Raw genomic sequence first — 21785 nt, forward strand, 5'->3', positions numbered from 1 at the left:
CCATCTTGGGTTTGGTGGAGTCAGGTTCTCTGGGTCAAGGTGATGCCCACTTCCCACAGGAAGAGGTCATATAGGGGATGTAGCCACCCTCAAGATAGGTAGCCCATTGCTTACTACTCGTCACTCCCCTTAATGCCCCTAAATTTACTATTTAGGAGGCACCCCTGATGCCAAGAACTTAGATTCAACGGAATAAGAGGACAAAAAGTAAAAAAAACCAATAAAGTTTGTTTAAATAAAAAAAAGAGGACAAAAAAAAAGAGTCACTGGAAAAAAGAGAACAGAAGACTTGCTCTGGACTTTTGGCACCAAACCCTGCCTGCATCAGTCTCGACAATCGTGACTTGCGACTCGTCCTGCAGCTGAGCATCTATCAAGAACCCCAGGAGACTGCCAGCCTTTTGCAAATTGCTAGCAATCTCCTTTTGATTCGAGGAGCTAATCCCCTGCAGTCCGCAGGCACCGAAGACGCAAAGTTCGGTTCACAGAGTTTACGCTCCCTAGACAGCACACAGCAGCAGGTCCCAGGCAGAGGCACCTGTGCTCCTGCAGGTCAGATCTGGCTCCCGCTGACTAAGAGGACACTAAAGATCGACCGGAGATGCACAGGACCCATACCCGGGGTACCGGACCCCTTACAGCAAACTGAGCCTGAGAGTCTCCAACCCGGACTCCCACTACACCAAGATCAAGCAGCCGTCAAGGTACATCAGCACAGCAGAGACCCACCTCCAGAGTGGCCCAGCTGTCCTGATTTTTGCACCCTCCACTGGCGAGGGCGACAACTGCAGGGTAATAGGACGCAAAGGGCCCAGCCAACCTTTCCACTCTGCACTAGAGTGCCTTAGCCCTGGTACGACGACCGGCTGTGCCCCCTTGTGACCCAAGCCCCTCCAAGCTCTCGGTCTTGTCCGCACGTCCCCCTCTGGAGCCTGTTTCTAGGTGCCCCCTCCACCCCCTCTTTCCACCTGGCGTAGCGCGCAAAGCTACCAACCTGACCAACACCTCTGCATCCGGATGCCCCAGGGCAGGTAACGAGTAACTACTGGTGGTACTTTGGACCGTGGCCCACTACAACACCAAGTCCTGAAAGAGACGCCTGGAAACCGATCGCAAATTACTGTATGCAACATATGCTTTTTCTCCCATAAGGAAGCATTGCTGCGTAAAGACGCTTTTAAGTGAACTGCTTACTTACCTGTGAAATTCAATATTTAAAAAAAGATTTAGCTGATAACGAAGTTGTTGGTATCAAATGTATATAAAAATGACTTATTTTTCTAAATTGGTCTCAGATTTATTCTGGAGGGTGTCTCATTTATTATACCTCTGAGCACAACAAATGCTTATAGCACTACCCTATGATAAGTCCAAACTGCTCGCCCACACTACCACAACACAGAGCATTTAGTGTTCTAATTTTTGCCTCTGTAAATCAATAAGGGTTGCCTGGACTCTTTACACAGTGTACCTCGTTTTGGTCCACAATATAAAGATCAAGCTTTCTACAGTGCGGTACTATGGGACATTTCACCCAAAAAGGAGGGATGGGATGATGCACCTTCACACCAGCCTCTCCACCCACTCATCCTCCTTCAACAAGATGTAGATATCCACTCCAACCAGACATACCAGTAAAGAGGTGAGGGTGTAGGAGTCCGGAAACCCAAACAGACTTCACTCAGAGCCTAGAAGAGGGTTCATATGCTGAACCCAGGCCAGTCCTCATGGCTTGGCACTGGTAACATGTAACCAAGAAGTTGTACAAAGTTCCCCTGGGAGTAATACTATTTTTGTAACTGAGTCTCTCTCTCTGAATTGACTTGTGAAATCGACAGTCAGGGAACCAGGCAGGTCCCTTGTCGGAACTAGGAAACCTCACACAACTAATAAGCTGGATGACCTGTTCCATTCAGCCCTATGGTTGTCTTGTCTCATCATCGGCTTCCTGCTCCAACGTCAAGCTGGCGCTGCAATACCTGACGGGTAACATGGGGTGTTACACTTTTGTGGAGATCTTTTGTTCCTTGCCGTAGTTGAGAGCGTGTGAGGGACCTAGAAAAGTGAAGTAGTGAGCAAGGTGTATTAAAAAAGGTTGGTTAGTCCACTAAGTATCTTTTATTCGCGTGGTTAACCGCCTTATTAAAAAGTGAAATGAGGGGTACAGAGAACCAAAGTTAAATTAGTATGGCCTCATTCAACCCTCATATGTGGTCAACATGTTTCATGCCCTAAAGGCAATTCTTCAGGACCGGATTGTGCTCATAAACTGGTCAGGGGCCAGGATGGGCTAAAGTGTATATAGTATACAACCTGGTGGGTCAATAACCAGAGCAGGCTGGTGGTCCTGCGTCAAAGTCAGACCCTAACAACCCATATGTAAGTCCACGCAGCTTGTTCTTGTGGGACCTGTGCTTCGAGGTAATAACCTTGATAGCGCGAGGCCAGAGCCATTCGGAACCTACCCCCACACTCCGGCGTGTAACGACACGCAGAACAGCTGGTAACACCATATTCACTTTAAAACCAATCAGGATCCTCTCCCTGCTGGCCCATTACCTTTCGCATCGAAGGCGCTCCTGGTATGGGATTGTCTGGGATGTCTACAATGGCCAGGGTTGCCAAGTCTTCCACATCACAAAGTGTGCCGCATAGCCAGAGAGAAGTGGAAGCACGTGGGCCAGCACAAGCAGATGCTGCTCCAGTGACCTAGTCTTTTCTGGCAGCCCTCCAGAGAAATCAGGAAACATACTAATCCTTCTAGACAAGAGCCAGAGGTCAGCTATCAAAAACTAATCTCAAGCCTAATCATGCAGGCAAATATAATCCCTAAGAATTCCTAAGAGTGGATTGATGTTTAACATTTGCGAGCCAAGACAGTGATGTAACAGGAATGCCAGAGCAAAACCATCACACTATTTTAGTGCACAGAAAAGAGGGTCAAAACGCAAACCCTTATAAAAACTGCCTTCAGCAAACTCAGCTGGTAACTAATCACGCTACACATACACCATGCTCTAAAACTCCCAATAGTAACATGGTCATGTGTTTTGTCAGCAAAAGAAAACCACAAACCACACATTACTGTAGAAACAGAGGATGAACAGGCTTTGCATAATCACCACCATAAGCCATACCTGTGACCTGGAACTGCTGCCGGAACACCATAAGCCGCTGGAGGTCCTCTTCCATCTCCACCACATGGGCATCGAATGGCAGCTCTGAGGTGGTGAGCAGCTTGGGGCTGTACTTCCCTGCGTCATAGTCATCCAGGCTCTGCTGGATGAGATCCTCCTCCAGGAGCACAGCCTCTCCACCCTCGGTCTTGCCCTCCTCTTCGGCCTCTTCAGTCGATGGACCGGGCTGCTCCGCAGAGGTCTCCTCTGGTTCTGGCCTAAACAACAGAGCGAACGAGTAAGAAGAACACAACATGAGGCCAGATAACTTGCATCCCACAGCAGAAGGACCCGATCCTTAAAAACAAGCAAAAAAGGATTGCCAACTTCAGTGGATAACTCCTCAAATCTAAAAACACTGAAAATAGGGAGGAGCCAGAAGCAGCTTTCATTATAGTCAGTAAACGTGTAACTCTGAAACAAGCATTAGGGCAGTCACTGAGGGTTTTGAGGGAAATCATCATTGACAATGCAAGATAAGGAGGGCCTCTATCAAAAAACAAAGATCAAGGAAACCCAGTTCAACTGGATAGCTGATGGGTTGTACTTCTTGTTGGCAGAAACCAACAATCTGAGTATAAGGGATCATATTTAAACATCTTTAATTTTCAGAGTGTAAAACTTTAAATGCACTTAAACAATTAAACACATTTAAAGGACTCAACTGGGGATTCGCCTACAAGAGTTTGTGCTAGACTCCTCAAGGAAGAGTATATTTGAAAGGATACCCAAAGGGAATAGAGGAAAAACAGCAGCGAGAAAAAACAAGGTAGATGTTAAAATGAGCGGGAAGAATGCGTGTTAAGAGGAAATACAAAATAGAGCAGACATGAACTGCACACACCTTTCATCTGGGGACACTGGCTCCTTCTTGACAATGGGAAAGAGAGGCTCACTCTCGACACCTTGCTCTTGCTTCAGCTTATACAACTTCTGTCGCAATACATCCTGATGCCTCTCTCGAAGCCTGGACAAAATAAAAAAAAGATTCGGAAACAGAAAGCAGAGACCCATAGTTACCAGATACATTATTCATGACAGATTCCACCAGGAATCAAACCACACTTCCAGCGGTCAGGATTCAGCTACTAACCTTAGACCACCCTCATTGTTTTATCCGACAAACGGTATGGTGCCTCCTGAAGTGATTGTTTTCGAGCGAATGGTACTATCAGGAATAGATGCCATGAAAAAAGAGCGTAAATACATTCCCTATAACATTTCCCTTGACGAGCGCAATGCTCTTGATACCCTCAAACAAGATCAGTCTATTATCCTAAAACATGCGGATAAAGGGGGAGGGATAGTCATACAGTCAAGGATTGACTAGGATAGTGAAATAATGACACAGATTTCACAAGAAAAACATTACAAAAGACTGAATGGTGACCCAGCAGCCAATATTGCAGCTAAGATTCTAGAAATTACAACTGAAGGTTTAAACTTGGGATAGGTCAGTAAAAAAGAATTTGAATATCTAAATTCAAAACATCCCAGAACACCTGTACTATATACAATCCCGAAAATTCACAAAAGTAACACAAATCCACCAGGGCGCCCAATTCTGTCAGGGTGTGGTTCAATTTTAGAACCAGTAGGTAAATATATTGATTTTTTCATAAGGGATTTTGTGCCAAAACAGGACTCATATGTACGTGATTCCATGCACTTGATCAATCTTGTAGAAGGTAGACCATATGATGTTAGTAATGAATGGCTAGCCACCCTAGATATAACATCTCTTTATACAAACATACTACAAAGAGAGTGTATGCAAGTCATCAAAGATGTTTTAGACACTAGACCTAGACCTATGCAGGTCCCTAGATCGTTCATCATACAGCTATTAAATGTAGCATTTACTCAGAATTATTTTGTGTCAAATAATATATTTTATCAACAGTGCTCCGGGACAAGTATGGGAGCTATTTTTGCTCCAAACTTGGCAAATATCTATATGGATCATGTGGAACACCAGTACGTTATGAGCCCTAACAACTTATACCGTCCCAACATTCAATGTTGGAGACGGTATATAGATATTTTTATGATTTGGGCAGGTAACATTGAAGATTTTAGGTTATTCGTGACATATCTAAACACAATTCAACCCCATTTGAAATTTACTGCAAACATTGACAAGTTAAATATCCCCTTCCTAGATCTAACCATCCAACAAGATGAAGGTATGTTATATACATCATTACATAGAAAACCAACTGAACGAAATACTCTCCTCACATATCACAGTCACCATCTGAGAGCTCTAAAGGATGGACTGCCCTATGGACAGTTTCTAGGACTGCGTCGCAATTGCTACAAAAAGCAGGACTATATGAGAGAAGCAGAGGTTTTAAAAAACAAACTGTTGAGCAGAGGATACCCCTGAAAATTACTAAAAAACTCAATGAAAAGGGCATGGTTTTGTCCAAGAGATAGCCTACTGAGTCCAAAAGAGAAGAAGAAGCAGGACAAGTTAATTTGTGTAACCACTTTTGGGATACATACCAATAATTCCGTAAATTAATTAACGAGAACTGGAAGATAATTTCTAACATCGAACCTAACATTGGGGCTCCAAGGTTTGCGTACAAGAGAGGCAAAAATATAAAAGATCATCTTATTAGGTCTTCCTTGGAGGAAATCAGAAACAGCACAGGGACACAACAGACATTATGGGAACTTCCGAGTGTAGTTGGCAACTATAAATGCGGCAATTGTGTTGCATGTGCATTTACTACTAACACGAAAACCTTTGAACTAAAAAATGCAAAATATAACTTGGACTTCTTTGCAAACTGTAACACTAAAAATGTAGTGTATTGCATTGTATGTCCTTGTGGATTGCCTTTCATTGGACAGACTCAACAGGCGATTAAGACACGCATAGGGCAGCATCGGAGTAGAATTAGGAACTCTGTTCTGAATGCTCCTTTGGTGCAACATTATGAAGAAAAATCACACACGGCAGACCAACTAACATGGCAAGTCATTGATAAGGCAAAGGTTCCAATAAGAGGAGGGGACTTGTCTCAGATACTCCAAAGATTAGAGTGTCGATGGATAGATCGCCTCAACTCGATAGAGGAGGGATTAAATTCTGCGGAGGAATGGCGTGGTTTCGTCACCTCATTGAATGTTTGACATCTTTATCTGTTATACATCTGCCCTAAACAATGCGCTTTTGTTAGATAATTGAGATAACATCTCTCGTTGGAATGCTTGAGTAATCATATGTATTTGGTTATGCATATGTGTAATGTATGACAAGAACCTTGTAAATGCATTAAGATGTTTTGTACTTCCTGAGTTGATTGTACTGATTGTAGTTGCCCATGTAGAAATGGCTTCTTATTGAGTATTGTCTATGTTTGATGGAATTAATTATTTACGGTCTAACAAATGGCTTTCCCAGTATGTACAAGTATCGACTGCTTGCTTGCTCTCTCACGCTTTCTCTCTCTAATACTATTCTGGCAATGTTCATGGTTAGCGGTCCGAGTAGCTCACAGGACTAACGCTGTCTGACTTTTAACACGACGGAGTTCTCAATACACGGGTTCGAATCTTCCGAGCGCCACTTTTTAGTAATTGCACTACTAGAGAATTTTTTTTTCTTTTCTGTAAGCTCTAATATATTTGGATAGACGAAGAAATCCATGTTGTATATATATAGGGGCAATTATAAAGATAGGGGAACATAAGGCCCTTCGAAAATGTTTCTACATATACGCTTGCACGATAGAACCTTAAATCGAGCGTAGAGTCTATATTAGCTCCTCAGCCATGTCTGCTGCTCACCGCACTGCCGATCAGTAAGCCCTGCCATCGTGCAGACGCCACCATTACTCATGGGATTGTCCGGAGTTTAGAAGTCGCACCAAGGTGAGAATTCGCATGAGGGGACCGGTTTTAACAAGCGGTTGTAAGCATAATTTGAGCCCTCGTATCTGAAACGGGTCTTTTTTGTTAAATTCCAGAGCCAGCATCGTCTGAGCCCCACAGACCTCGGCCACCTTGTGGCGTTGAATATTGATTCATTTATAGCACTATTAAGTGCGCAGAGGTTAGTACCGTAATTTTAAACGATCGGCGATGAGTACTCTATGGCGGAATATAGAGTTGATGTCATGGTTACATTATTTTTGCATTGATAGGTTTTTTGAACCGTGGACAAAGTTTCATAAATTGGTAACAGAGCACTACGAGTACACCAAATTGAGTCATGACAGGGGTGAGTTTGGATTGCCATCTCTATGCACATGTGCATATCTTGCAGTTGACCGTATCCTTAGTTACTGACCCTCCTACAATTGTCCTTTTCTATTATAATTACGTCCCGGCTGGGATCTCTGTAAGTTGCTTTCATTCACCTTCATCACGGTGTCACTGTTTTTGTATACATATTTACCAGCATTGAGCAGGTATTTTAAACCTTTCCTCGAATTTATATATAGTTCCCTATAGATGTGGTGGTCCATAGGTCTAAAAATCTTTATTTAAACCTTATTATTTTTTAGGTGCCCCATATACAGTCAGTCCTGAAGAGACCTTCTATCCATACAAGGTCGAAACGTCGTCGACAACTTGTAAAGAAGCAGACCGTTTTTTAAGTTGGCATTACTTGTCAACTTGAATATTAATCTTGAAACTAACCAATAGGTCGCCTCTTTTCTTTTCTTTCCAAAAAACGAATTCTCAATAGAAACCCTATATCACTCCCTTTTCTTTGTATGAAATTTTGTACATAAGTTGTGTTTTTTGTTCAAAAATATTCACTTGGGACACAAATTCACTGTTTTCAATTTGTATAAGTGTATATATATGTGTATATTGTTTATATGTGTAAAATCAGTATTTAATTTGGCTGGTATTCAAATATATTCTTTCAGTGTATACACCACTTACTTGCCTTTCGTCTGCTTTTAAATCACCCACATTGCCATTGTGCAGTAATATTACCATATTATTGGAGTAATTTTCCACAGGAGCCATTTTTTTTTTGTAGAAATACTTTACCCAGGCTCCCAGTGAGTAGGGTTCCCCTGTTAAATTCCTAACACTTCCAGCGATGGCAGCAGACCAAAATCAACTTGTCCTGGGGACCATATGTACCAGAAATGTACACTGATGCAAGTGAACAAGTATGCTCAGCCAGGCATCTGCACAGAAGCATGGGGCAGACAATACGGTTGCCATAAAATGTAACATTTTTCTGTGAAAAACAAACCAACAGAAGGCCCAGAGTAACGACGCTTGCTTCGCTGAAGGCAGACAACAGAGCAAAGGTGTGGATTGGTAAAGTTGGCTTAAGTCTGCAATTCGCAAACAAAAACTGGAAATACAAGTTAAAGTGTATGTACAGACTCTGTAAACTCCAAGGCCTCAGACATCTGTGAACAATGTTTGTTTTCTCTTAATACACAGATTCACAGATTAGAACAGATCTTTGTCCTTTTTCCCCCATAATTTAAATGTTATTTATTATCACTGCTTTCTAGAGCACAAACCATGGAAGGCGTGCAATACAGTAAGGACAGAAACATGGACTTGGCTCTGGATCCCATTTCAAATATTACCACAGGCACCCAGGGTAAATCCATCACTGTGTGGCTGGCCACCGAACCCGCTTGTGTGCATCACACGAGTGGGTTTGATGAACCACCAAGATCACTGCTGATAACTGCATTTAACATGGATTTCACAAATTACACTCCTGACGATACCCGCGTGGAAAAATAGTTACTTACATGTTACAATATTTCGCCAAAAAAACATCCCCCTTCCCAGATGAATAAAATTGGAGCAGTTCGACTGTCAGGTGTACCATAATCAATCAATCTAAAAAAAAGGTTAAATATATTTTCTCTTGTAACATTGTTCTCCTTCCGAATTTGTGCTTTTTTAAAATGAAACATGAAAGGTGAAAGAAAAAGTATAAAGTCCTGCACTAAGAGTAAATTTCCAGAGACAAACAATACTTTGCAATGTATTGTATCTCAACAGATGACTGACAATTAAAACTAGAAATGTTCCCAGGTTAAATGTAGGTAGGCAGAGAGCGCAGAGAACTCTCACAAGGAGATAAGAGTGGCGACTCCGTCTGGAGACCTACTGATACCGGCCAAGAAAGCCCAAGCAGTCAAACGTTCCAGCTAAACATATTCTGTCAACCCTAGAATCAGAGTCCAAATAATAATGAGCTCAGAAGTGTGACCCGACCATAAGGCTTGTCTGGTACGGACCACTCTACATTGAAAGAGCAACCCTTCACTCGAGAAAGTTTAATGGAGCAGTAAACCACTTTCCTATTTAGCTTCTTATTTTCAAAAGAGGTTTAGAAATGAAAGGATAAAAATAATGTATATGAAATCGAGATAGCACTTACAAACTTGTATATTTGCTGGTCCAATTGACAACAAGGAACTATTTGAAGGTTTAGAACATGGGGAGGATCCCTTGAAATGAAACCGCATTTATGATCAAGTTGATAACAGGAGTGCAACAAGGATGATAAGTAGAAACACCTGCTGGTTAAAGGCGCTCCATGAGAGTGAAACTAGTTTGTCGTTTAGTATCTCCATCTCACCTTGCCCTGGCCATGTAGGCCCGCAGCTGCTGCAGCAGACTCTCCCAGTAGCCGATGTCCAGGTTGGGCCCACCTGCCCGGATCTTGTTCTCGATCCCTTGGTAGATGACCTGAAGCTGGATGTAGCTTTTCCCCTTGAAGACCTGCTGCACGTCCGAGCTCACTGAGGCGTTCACTCCTTCACGCCGCTCTCCTGCCAGGGATCAGAAAATAGATCTGCAAATTCACAAAACATAACTGCACTTACAGCGGAAGCAGATTCTTTGCTTACTACACAGTGGAAGGACACACAAGATCTGCTCCATGAAAAAGTGACCTGCATTAAACAAATCCATGACAGATGCCATACCATGCCTGTCACACTGATATTTTCTCTATGTAAACATATATGGGAGAAAAAGAGGGTTGCCACACTAATATGCATGTTATGAAGATCTAGCGGGTTCTATAAGCTACTTACAGTATCAATTGACGCGTGAAATATAGCCCACAATGTACAGGGCCACTTTGAAGGAGTTCAAGCTGCTGGGGGCATGTGGCAGCACACAAGCACCTACTTGAGTAAGAGAAGCACATTCCTTCAGGATTGAAAGTCACTTTACTCTGTGGGTGGGGGAGCATATTCAATCAAAAGGATAAAAAAAGGACACCTTCTACTGAGGTAGCTTTACTGAAAACATTGCAGCTTTACTGAAAACATTGCAGAAGCTGGAAGCGTAAACCCAGTCTGTCATGGGTCTGGATTTCACAAAAGGAGTGCAAAAACTTGCAACTCGGTTTCCCTTTAATAGTTTGTGTTTCAGACTGCTAAGCTCTGATTTTTCTGGCATTACTGGTTCCAGAATTTCCAGAGAAGGTTTTTTCAGCTATGATATTAGAGAGATGCTACTAAAGCGTGCAGCGCATGGTCATCATGCACAAGAGTGACACAGTCACAGGAGCCAACGGGCTACAATTTCTCAGATAGCAAAACCTCATCGGACAAGATTTGGTTTAATGGGTCAGGATGCGATAGAGGGGGTTTAATAGAGAAGGGTGCCAAGGATCCGTTCTTACAGTGCAATGGTGGAGGCACTCAAAGGCACTAGGCTGCTACAGTGCCTGGGTCCTTAATTGCTAGGTTGACAATAAAAACAGAAGTACAGGTTCTGTGCCTGGTTTGATTTCAGGCTCATTTTCACTGCCTGCTTTTGTATAGCATTCAATTTAATGGAGCGAGAAGTGAAATTTCTATTTCATAGCAAAGCAGTGTCCCCAGTAATGTCCTTGCACTGTAACTACATAACCAGTCACATACTTCACTCTCTACAGATGAAGAGTATGGGCCATCACAGGTCTTGCAGTATTGCCCACAATTCAGAAATCTGTACAAAAGCTTTGAACCTAAATTCCCTTCCCATGCCCCACTCCAAGCCAAATGTGAGCTCACAGCTAGTTCTTACTTGTTACAAAGTGTTTGCTAGAGAGGGCCATTTCTATTTCGGATTTATAAAGCGTCTAAGTAGACTTTGTAGATCAACCCATAGCGATAATCAAAGACAGCATAAGTTACGGCTTCTGAGACAAAAGTGCTTGAAAAAACAAAAGCTGAGGTAATGAGCAATACACTCCAGAGCAAAAGCAATGTCAGAACATACTTTTTTTAATAGAAAACAAATTAAATGAAGAGTCAAAACGTTTTTGCACCAGACACAAATGCAGTGAAAAACATGCTAATGATGGCACACCAAAACAAAGCCTCCAAGGAGCCTTCAACTACCTGCTTCCTGACCACTGTTTTCTTCATGATGTCTTCAGTGAAGACATCACGGACTTCATCACTCCTCACGCGCTCCCCTCCAAAGACTACATCCTTCTGGGAGACCTCAATTTTCACCTTGAAAAGATCAACGACCGCAACACCACCACCCTCTTGGACAATCTTGCCAACCTCGGACTTAAACAACTGGTCACGTCCCCCACCCACATCGCAGGTCACACACTCGACCCCATCTTCACCTCCAGCAATCATGTCTCCTTCAGCCACACTACGGAGCTCCTCTGGACCGACCACAGCTGCGTTCACTTCACCTACAACAAACCAAAACCCACCAACCACCTCCAACCAACTCTGCAAAGAAACTGGAACAAAATCACCACCGACCAGGTCTCCGCATTGCTCCTTCTAAACACCCCAGCCCACTCCTCTAACGCAAACGAAGCCGCCGCCAACCTCACCCTATGGTTATCCAACACCGCCGACACCTTAGCACCACTGAAGAAACGTCAAAACAAACCTGCCAGCAAAAAGGCCTCATGGTTCAACGATGATCTTAAGAAGTCCAAGAAACTCTGCCGCTCCCTCGAAAAGGCCTGGAAAAAAGACCCAACTACCAGCACCAAGGACGCCTTCAAAAACGCCACCCGCACTCACCACCAACTAATCCGAAAGGCCAAGAAAACAGCATTCAAGGATCGACTTGACAACAACACCCACAACAGCAAGGAACTTTTCAACATCGTCAAGGAATTTTCCAATCCCTCGGCCAACTCCAACGACATCACCCCCTCTCAAGCCCTCTGCGACTCCCTAGCCTCATTCTTCCACAACAAGATTGCAGACATCCACAACAGCTTCGACAACCAACCCGGAAACCAACCCACCCTACCTTTTGCTGAACATTCTCCCCCCGTTAACACCCTTAACGACTGGAACCCAATCTCCACTGAGGACACCATCCGCCTGATGAACTCCATCCACTCAGGATCCCCCACAGACCCATGTCCTCACCACATCTTCAACAAAGCAGACTCCGTCATAGCACCGCACCTCCGAGACGTCATCAACAGCTCCCTCAACTCCGCCACCTTCCCGGAAGACTGGAAACACGCTGAACTCACCGCCCTTCTGAAGAAACCCACAGCGGACCCCACCGAACTCAAAAATTACCGCCCCATCTCGCTCCTTCCATTCCCGGCCAAAGTCATCGAGAAAGCTGTCAACAACCAGCTCGCCGCCTTCCTCGAAGCCAACAAATCCCTCGACTCGTCACAATCTGGCTTCCGAGCAAAACACAGCACTGAGACCGCCCTCATCGCAGCAACAGACGACATTCGAACTCTACTGGACAATGGAGACACAGTCGCCCTCATCCTCCTCGACCTCTCTGCAGCATTCGACACAGTCTGCCACAGCACCCTTTTACAACGCCTCAATAACATAGGAATCCAAGGAAAAGCACTTGAATGGATCACCTCGTTCCTCACCGGAAGAACTCAGAAAGTCCGCCTCCCACCATTCAAGTCCGAGGCCACTGAAGTCATCTGTGGCGTACCACAAGGATCCTCACTCAGCCCCACCCTCTTCAACGTATACATGAGCCCCCTCGCGGCCATCGCCCGCCAACACAACCTCAACATCATCTCTTACGCGGATGACACTCAACTTATCCTTTCTCTCACCAATGACCCCAGCACCGCCAAAACTAACCTACACGAAGGAATGAAAGAAGTTGCCGAATGGATGAAACAAAGCCGTCTGAAACTGAACTCAGACAAAACAGAAGTCCTCATCTTAGGTACATCCCCCTCTGCATGGGACGACTCCTGGTGGCCGGAAGCCCTCGGAAAAGCACCCATCCCGACAGACCACGCACGGAACTTAGGCGTCATCCTGGATTCTTCACTCTCAATGAATAGACAAGTCAGCGCCGTATCCTCTTCCTGCTTCAACATTCTTCGCATGCTTAGAAAAACATTTCGCTGGATCCCCACCGAAACAAGGAAAACAGTCACCCATGCTCTGGTCACGAGCCGACTGGACTACGGAAACACCCTCTACGCAGGCACTACCGCTAAACTCCAGAAGAAACTCCAACGAATCCAAAACGCCTCAGCCAGGATCATATTAGACATCCCACGCAACGAACACATCTCTGGTCACCTTAAAGACCTCCACTGGCTACCCGTCAATAAGAGGATCACTTTCCGACTGCTAACCCACGCACACAAATCACTCTACGACATCGGACCAGAATGCCTCAACTCACGACTGTCCTTCTACACCCCCTCCCGCCAACTACGTTCTTCCAGCCAAGCCCTCGCCACTGTACCTCGCATCAACAAGACCACCATGGGAGGCAGATCCTTCTCATACCTGGCTGCTAAAACATGGAACTCACTCCCCGCTTACCTTCGCCTTACCCAGAACCACCTAGCATTCAGAAAGCAACTTAAAACGTGGATATTTGACAAGTAATCCTCCTCCCCTTTCTAAGCGCCTTGGGACCCTCTGGGTATGTAGTGCGCTATATAAATTCTCTGACTTGACTTCTTGTCAATCTGTGCCATTTCAACCTATTTTATTTCTTGGGGTCAGGCGGAGAAACCACTTGTACCACCATTAGGCCTAGTCCCATAGCCACTGACGATGCATTTTAAATATTGGGGTACTGTAACAGACTTCTGATCTTTCATTACCTGGCCCTTTCCCAGAAGCCTCCAGTTTGCGAAGCTTTGAGATTTCATCCTCGGTAATGATGGTCATGTCGCGCCAGAAGTCTACATTTTTACCCTGCTCCAATTCCATGTATACCTGAAAAAAGAACAAACACAGGAATGTTTCAAGGAGACAAACCGGCTTAAGAAGCACACACAATGAGCAATGACGTAGTGAAAATGGAGTACATCGCTTCTGACAGGCAAGGAAACAGCGGGTAGAATGTAAAAGCTGAACAAACACCTAGGGGCAGTTCAAGTCCTTGCAAACACTCACTATATCCGTATACAAACTCACCGATCCCCATGGACAGGGTAATAGAAGGCACAACAGGAACTAAATAAACTAAAAGCACTAATGTGGCTATCACTGAATTAGCATTGGGCCCGAACAAGTAAATCTGGCTTTAAAAAAGTAAAAACCGAGACTCAGGACTTTGGATTTCCATCAAATAAAAAATGAATGTTCGAGGAATGATTCTTTGGAAGATCAGCAAGGGCGTCCATCATCGCATACCCATCAACACGGTTGTATGCCACTTGTTCATCCTGGGCCCCCACACTGAGGCATTTTCCGACTGGTCTTCCTGGGTTTACGGCTCATTACTGACGTATGTGCCCCCTGCAGAAGAAAGGACTGAGCCCCAATAATCCTTAAACCTATTAGAGGTAGATAAGCTAATTGTCATAATCAGAATTAAAGAGCACAGAAAAAAGTGCGAGTTTTTAAAACTCATGTGATCTCGATGGGTCATTAACACCACTTTATAAATTCCTCTATCATTACTACATCTCAGATCTCAACACATGGACAAAGGTTCCTTTTAAGCCCCCCGAGGTTCCATATTATCACTCATCATATGCTGCATTTACTGGGGTGTTGTCTGATAACAAGGAATGTGCTCCTGGGGGCGAAGTCAACAGCAAGCTGATGACAGCTCTGGGTTCGAGCTTGTGCTGAACAAACCAGAGAAAGAGAGAACTACTATGTTTTAGGGTTTGACTAAAGGGTCTCTTACGATGAGGCATAGTGGGATGAAGTTTTAAAATCTTACTAGAAACAGGTCCCTTTGTATATATTAGGGGCAAACGGAACCTATACTAAATTCAGCAAACTTATGCCAGCTCCTACTTTGCTCAAGCTTTTTTTCCTTAGCATATGTTGACTTTTGTAGGCTAAAGAAAAGTATTTTAAAAGTACATGACTAGACAGCGGTGTCCAGCAACCTTTGTTCCAGAACTGCAGGCTTTGGCTTCGCAGTTTGGGCTTTGAGTTTGTCTAGACAATCACTCACCAAGGAAAACTCCTGGTTTATTTCTGCTCCCAGTGAAAGCTACAACATTTACAGAACGTGGCGGTGCTACTCTTTTCTACCGGTCAGCTTAACATTAGCCCTACCTCCAAGATTAGCACTGGCCACCAGCGGTGGCCCCTCCACTATGGCAGAGGAGCGTGCCGCCTCATCACCACCCTCCAATCGATAATAAAACTGGCTTTAAACTTGTTTTATGTTAATCCCCCTGGACCCGTCCCCAGGACTCCGAGTCTTGAGGCGGGTCCAGGGGACAGTACTGCTGGTTGGGTCGGGGGGGGGGGATCAGGGGGGGGGGGATCAGGGGGGGGGGGGGTGGGGGGGGGGGGGGAGTGGTGGGTACTGTTATAGTACGCATGACCGTTTGGCCGGTTGTCTCAGGCCAGCCGAACAGTCACGTGTACTTAAGCCCTCTCCAGTCCCAGCTGCGTGTCAGGATTGGCTGCAGTACAGTCTGGGAGCCTGTGCCCAGAAGAAGACTGGGAGAGCGCAATGCGGCAGGGGTGTTCAGGTAAGTTATTTTCATTTTTTTTATCACCGAACCTCGCCCTCCACTTGTCCCTCCTCCGGCCCGCCCGCCACTTTGGCAGGGAATGGGCCACCACTGCTGGCCACCCAATGTTTCAAAGCATCCACTAAGGTCTACAAATAACTCAATACAATAGAACACCAATTGCCAGCTGTATATTGGCACTGACAACTGTACAAGAGTGTAGGAGACTTAACTGGGAAAATATACTTTGGGAAAAATGAGTGAATAACCAGAAGCCAGAGGAGAAATCTAGATTGTTGTTAGAGTGTATGGAATAGATGTGGTTGGGTGCCACGTATAAAGAAAACAACCTTGGCATATGCATATCACTGAATCCCTAATTTGCCCAGCCGGAGTGTCCGTTAACCTATTTCTGCCATGGTCACATTGGTACAAAACAGCAAGCAATAGCTGCCCAGGCTACAATTGCTTTTTTAAACAATTTGAGAGATAAAAACAGTAATGTGTTGAGTAATTTACAGAATTCTGAATGTTGTGTGAGCTCTCTCTATTAAGTGAGCTACTCACAGAGGGTTGAAATGTAAAGCAGCACATTACTTTTCACCTGAAAGAAGCTCTGAAAAAGTAAAGATTAGAACTACTGCAAGTTTGCGTCTCATTATATTAACCACAGTTTTTGTTTAATGTGTTCTATTTCAATTATATTTTTGAAACACATTCACAGATTCAGTTTAATACGAGAATAGTGAAAGTAAAGACTTTGCCAAAAAAACAGCAATAGTGAGGCACCCCTGCTCTCCAATCCAGACCTGGATGTCCTCCAAAAGGTCTTCAAGGTCAGGGGCTGTCAGTCCATTCAGGAACGTGTAAGGCTCATGCATCTCCACGGCAAGGTCATCATCCTCTGCGCTGATGTACTTGGCCAGCAAGTCTATTGGTTTGGCCCGACCATCCCGGATACGGATTTTGGACCTGACCATAAATAAGAACAAAAAAAATAATATTTACATTGAACTAACCTACCAGAGGCATAGAGGCAGTGCAACTGCACAGTTCAACAAATAGCAGCGTTGATCCGTCTCTTTCTCTGCTGGTACACTCACCTGAGCTTGGCTTGGTGGAGGTGGAAGTTGTCCTCTTGCTCTTCCCAGGTCTTGAAATGTTCTGCCTCTTTCTCCCTCTGAAGCATTTCCAATTCCTGTTCTCGCATAACTTTTTCTCGTTCACGCTCCAAGCGCAACTGCTTAACCTATAAAGTCAATGGGCACAATAAACCAATGATAAACCAGTAGATGCAAAGAGCTTGCTAAATGGACAAGTGGAGGCCTCATGATAAATAAAGGAGGGGGACACGACATGGAAGCCGCGATATAAAGCACTACAGCTAAGATCTGGCTGGTACATGTGTCAGACTCATTCCACATTAAACATCATAGACACCCCACCTGATCACCAGCAGGGAGGATGAAAAAGATGGCCTGAAGCATTTGATAACATTTGACTGTTTATTATTTAAATACTTGAAACTGTTTTGTGGATAATTATCCAGTCAGGTCATCCTTCAAAATGAAATACACTAAGTTTTATTAGGTGATTGCTAAATGGCGACTGGATCAGAAAACTCAGACTTCCATCTTAAGTCTATCACCCCACTCTAATAGTACTACCGCTGCAAAAGGCAAAGGCCACACGAAATGCACAAACATGCGAAAGAAAAGACTGGCCATGCCAGACAGAGCAATACAAGGATAACTTTGCAATGAAGAGGCAAGATTATATCGGTTTCTGGAGACAACGTTACTAAAGATGGCACATTTGACAAGGGATTTATTCAGATCTACAAGGACAGCAAGAAGATGCTAAACCTGCCTCATGTCATAAAATAGGAAAAGAAAATCCCAGCTGTCAGGAGAACCGATAGATGGTGGGCCTTCGTACCTTCTGCAGCTCCAAGCGGTTGTCCTCCTGGATTTGCTTGTTCCTGTCTTTTAGGTCCTTCTCCCCGAGATGTGAAATACCCTTTTTTTCTAGAGCCTGAAAAATCAAATCAAATTGACATGTTTAAGACATAAGGAATCATTCTGGTTAACATTGCCGCACAGGAGAAAAACATCCACATGAAACCATTCTAGAACATACAAGCGTGTCTGGCTTCAGCTTTAACTACTCTGTGAGTTTTAGTCAATGACTAGGTGACCGTAAAAAAATACAAATATCTTTTGAAATTGTGAAACACCCGTGACAGGATTCTCGCCGTCTACCAGGTCCTAGTATGAAGGTGTTTATCTTAAATCACCAGTACTTAAAAAAAACCGAATGGGAATACTCCTGATTAGAAGTGGTAGATGCCATGTAGTTCTGGTATTTTGTTGAACTGAGCAAAACCAGGAAAACACTCAATGGCCCTAATTCTCTTTTGCTACTCTAATCTAGATAATGCTGCAGTTTGCTTCCCTAAGTAAAATAGCCAATGTATTAGCCTTATAGTTCTGAAAAATGAACACTGCTCCAATAGCTGAAAAAGGACCAAACTAGATTTTTAATTTCACGTTCGTGGAGAATAAAGTATGCACATCAAGTGAAATCGGGATATCCGTTAAAAACTGGTACAAAAAGATGGGTTCAGTTGCCCAAAAGATTGCTGGCTCTAGGAAAATGGCCATTTTGTTTTTGATCATCAAGATAATATTTACTTACACAGACAAACTTAGGCATTTGTGGCAGAAGGCAAGATGTATAAATTGAAACCCTAACTTCTGCACGTCTAACGTATCTGAGTGAGCTCTAGCAAGCTCCTGCCAGTATAATTCAACACAGCCACAGCTGTATCTTTGCCAAGAGCTTTCTACCCAAACGAGAATTCACTTTTCAGCCTTTCTTTATTCTGAACAGCTCTGCATTGTGTAGAAAGGGAAACACCAAGCTAAGGAAAGAATGTGACAACAGACTTGACGCCTTTCACACTGGAATCCTCGGCTTGTTTATTACTGCGCTCCACGGTAAGACAGGAGTTTATTCTGCTGGCACATTCCCTTTTTGGCCAGTGCTTCTCTTCCATCCCTCAAGCAGACCCTCCAGGATTTCGCGATTTGCCACGAAATCGGCACTTTTGTAAAAAAAAAAAAAAAAAAGCCGCAATTTTTACAAAAGTGCCTGCGAAATCAAGAACCCCCCCCATTAAAGTCTTCTTCCCTCACTACGGTCCTAAAGTAGGCTAAATATATTATGTAGTATCCAGTGAGACCTAGTAAATGTCTCAACAGGTTTTGGGTTGAAGGGACCTCAATGCAGGGCCTGTGGAGTGACATTGTGAGTTACGGGCTCACATAAGTCTCCTCCTGTCCCTGCAGCAGAGACCAAGGGCCAGCTGTGAGGTGCTGATAGCCTGGGCTGGAGGGCGCATGGCTGGTCGGCGAGTGGCTGTGAGGCCTGGTCAGGGAGGGGAGCTGAAGGTGAGGCCTCCCGCTGCAGTGGCCCCTGCACTTGATCTCCAGAAAGTGGCGCAAACAGAGAGGGTTGCGCATCCTGTGCCTCTGGCCCACAGACCACACATGAGCAAAGCCCCCCACTCCACTCGCGGCATATCAGGTGAGAAGGGGGCATACTGATTGCTGTGGTTAACTAGCCACAGTCTGAGAACAGGGCCAGTTGGCAAGGGCCTGGTGCTGAGACGTAGCAGTGTCGGCCACCTGGACTCTAGAGGACCATGTATCCTGCACCCCAACGAGCCTCCTTTGAGGGATTGGATTTGCTTGCTTGGGCCTGGACTTGCCCAGAAGGGCTGCCTGGGGGCACCCCTAGCAGCGACTGGGCCTACTTTGCCACCTGCCCTCTGCTGCCAGCCTAGAGTGTGAGCTAAAGACCTGGGATGGCATGACTACCCCTCGGCATGGTGATTTCTATGTAGGGCCCCCTGGAGCCTGCTGCATGTGGTGGAGAGTGTGGGGACTGTTTTGCTGGGGCCCCCCAGCCACACACCAATAATACTTCCAATCCAAAACTAGACTAAAAGGCTCATCCTGCTTTTCAAGATCACATCTAAATTTATATAGAAGTATGTGTTATTTTTATGAATCAGTGTAGGTCTTTATTTGGTGTCTGTCTCATTTACTGCCTGTGTATAAATAAATGTTTTCGCACTACCCTCTGATATGCCTGTGTGCCCACACTACTGCAAAAGAAAGCATTTGGAGTGTCATTTGTGTCTCTGTAATTCATTTGTGTGTTGCCTGGACACACTGCACAGTGTATCTCGATATGGTGCACCATACATAGAGGCAGCTTCCTACAATAACCCAAAAAAGGTCTCTGCTTTTTTGAGGGTAAAGGCCAGGCAGCCCAGAGGTTAAAACTGGGAGCATAAAGACAACATGCAAAGGACTGTTGACAACACAGGGACTCACGTGGCAGCTGTAAATAATGTACACCGAGTGAGCCCCTTCTATGCTACAGCCTCGCCAAAGTCACGTTACCAAGCTACTTTGTCTAGCAAAGAGACCACCTGTAAAGACCTTTATATTAAAATCTCTTATCTACCCCAAAGTCAGTTATTTTTCGCACAGTGGGCCTTCTTGGACCTGTTCAACGGGCCATGGCCTGTCCACGAAAGCGGTGTCCAGCCGCCCTCAGACTCTCAGGCGAGAAAAGGGTTAAGGATGTGCCAAACACCGGCCCCACAATGTGTCAAAAGGTGTGATAACTGCTACCAACCTATACTAATGCAAATGGAGAATTGCATTTCCAAGGGATAACAGCGTTCACCTGTGGGCTGCTTCCTCTATTCCATATTCCAGGTTGCCTATTCAAAGTGGAATACTCTGCTAAAACAGTTTCCATTGATTTAAGGCTGAAAATGAATGATTACGAGTAAAATAAAAAGCCGCAAAAATGCAGCTAAATTTCCATATTTGTGCTGCTAAATTTCCGTATTTGTGCCGCTAAATTTGTGAATCCATGCCGCTATATCCTGGGGGTCTGCTCAAGAGAGAGAGGAGTGCCATCAGGCCTTTCATTAGTCTCCTTTCCTTCTGAAACATTCCATCTGAACAGAGAAGCCAGAATGGTCCTAGAACGCACAGAACCAATGAACCGCTCGCCTCTCTGTTGCCCTACGTCTAAGTAGACATCTCTTTCTGTGCCTAGGAGCTCCTCAAACTTAGCTGCCAGAGGTTTCACACCCATTTAATAGAGACACTTCTAAAAGCAAAAAATGTCTGAAGCGCTTCACAGGATGTGTTAAAACGTCTTCACACAATACTTTCTTTTCAAGGCACCCTAAAAATACAAAAACAGTGTCAATTTGCCCATGAGCTTCACACCACCACATTTTATTTTCTGTATTAAGAAGGCAAACAGGACAACCAGTGTGGGCCATGATTTTGAGATACTATAAAATAGAAATAAAGTCCCAAAAAATAACTTTGACACAAGCTGTTGGTGTTTGGCGAACAGTTCTCCTGTCTATAGTGCACTAGTACATTAATTCCTCGGCAAATCACTCTCTTCCCTGGTGGGTGTGTTGAGGAGCTCATTCTCTTGTGTACCTTTACTGCTTGTAAACTCGGTATTCTCCCTCTAGATTTGAGCGCGCAGCATTGCTTTTTGGCACACCAGTAGAACATCTATTCAGGGTAAAGTCGCCTGGCTCAAATCCTCTGTTCACTCACACCCTGCACATTCATTCCCCAGTCCTTCGGCTCAATCACACTCTGGCTCCAGTAAGTCATTCATTCAGAAGT

General features: G+C 44.5%; 1 protein-coding gene across 1 annotated transcript in view; it reads right to left on the reverse strand.

Annotated features, from left to right (window-relative positions):
- The window catches only part of LOC147671273 (uncharacterized), a 73062-nt gene that overhangs the window by 15779 nt on the left and 35498 nt on the right, over positions 1–21785 (reverse strand). The window contains exons 3-9 of the mRNA XM_086948108.1: positions 17986–18081; positions 17151–17296; positions 16857–17019; positions 14224–14338; positions 9766–9958; positions 4021–4143; positions 3138–3394 (exon numbers count right to left, since the gene is read on the reverse strand). Of these exons, the coding sequence (XP_086804234.1) occupies positions 3138–3394; positions 4021–4143; positions 9766–9958; positions 14224–14338; positions 16857–17019; positions 17151–17296; positions 17986–18081 (1093 nt within the window). The remainder of the gene's footprint in view (positions 1–3137; positions 3395–4020; positions 4144–9765; positions 9959–14223; positions 14339–16856; positions 17020–17150; positions 17297–17985; positions 18082–21785) is intronic.

The sequence above is a fragment of the Lissotriton vulgaris genome, unplaced genomic scaffold (genome assembly GCF_964263255.1).
Source record: "Lissotriton vulgaris unplaced genomic scaffold, aLisVul1.2 SCAFFOLD_1877, whole genome shotgun sequence".
NCBI lineage: Eukaryota > Metazoa > Chordata > Amphibia > Caudata > Salamandridae > Lissotriton > Lissotriton vulgaris.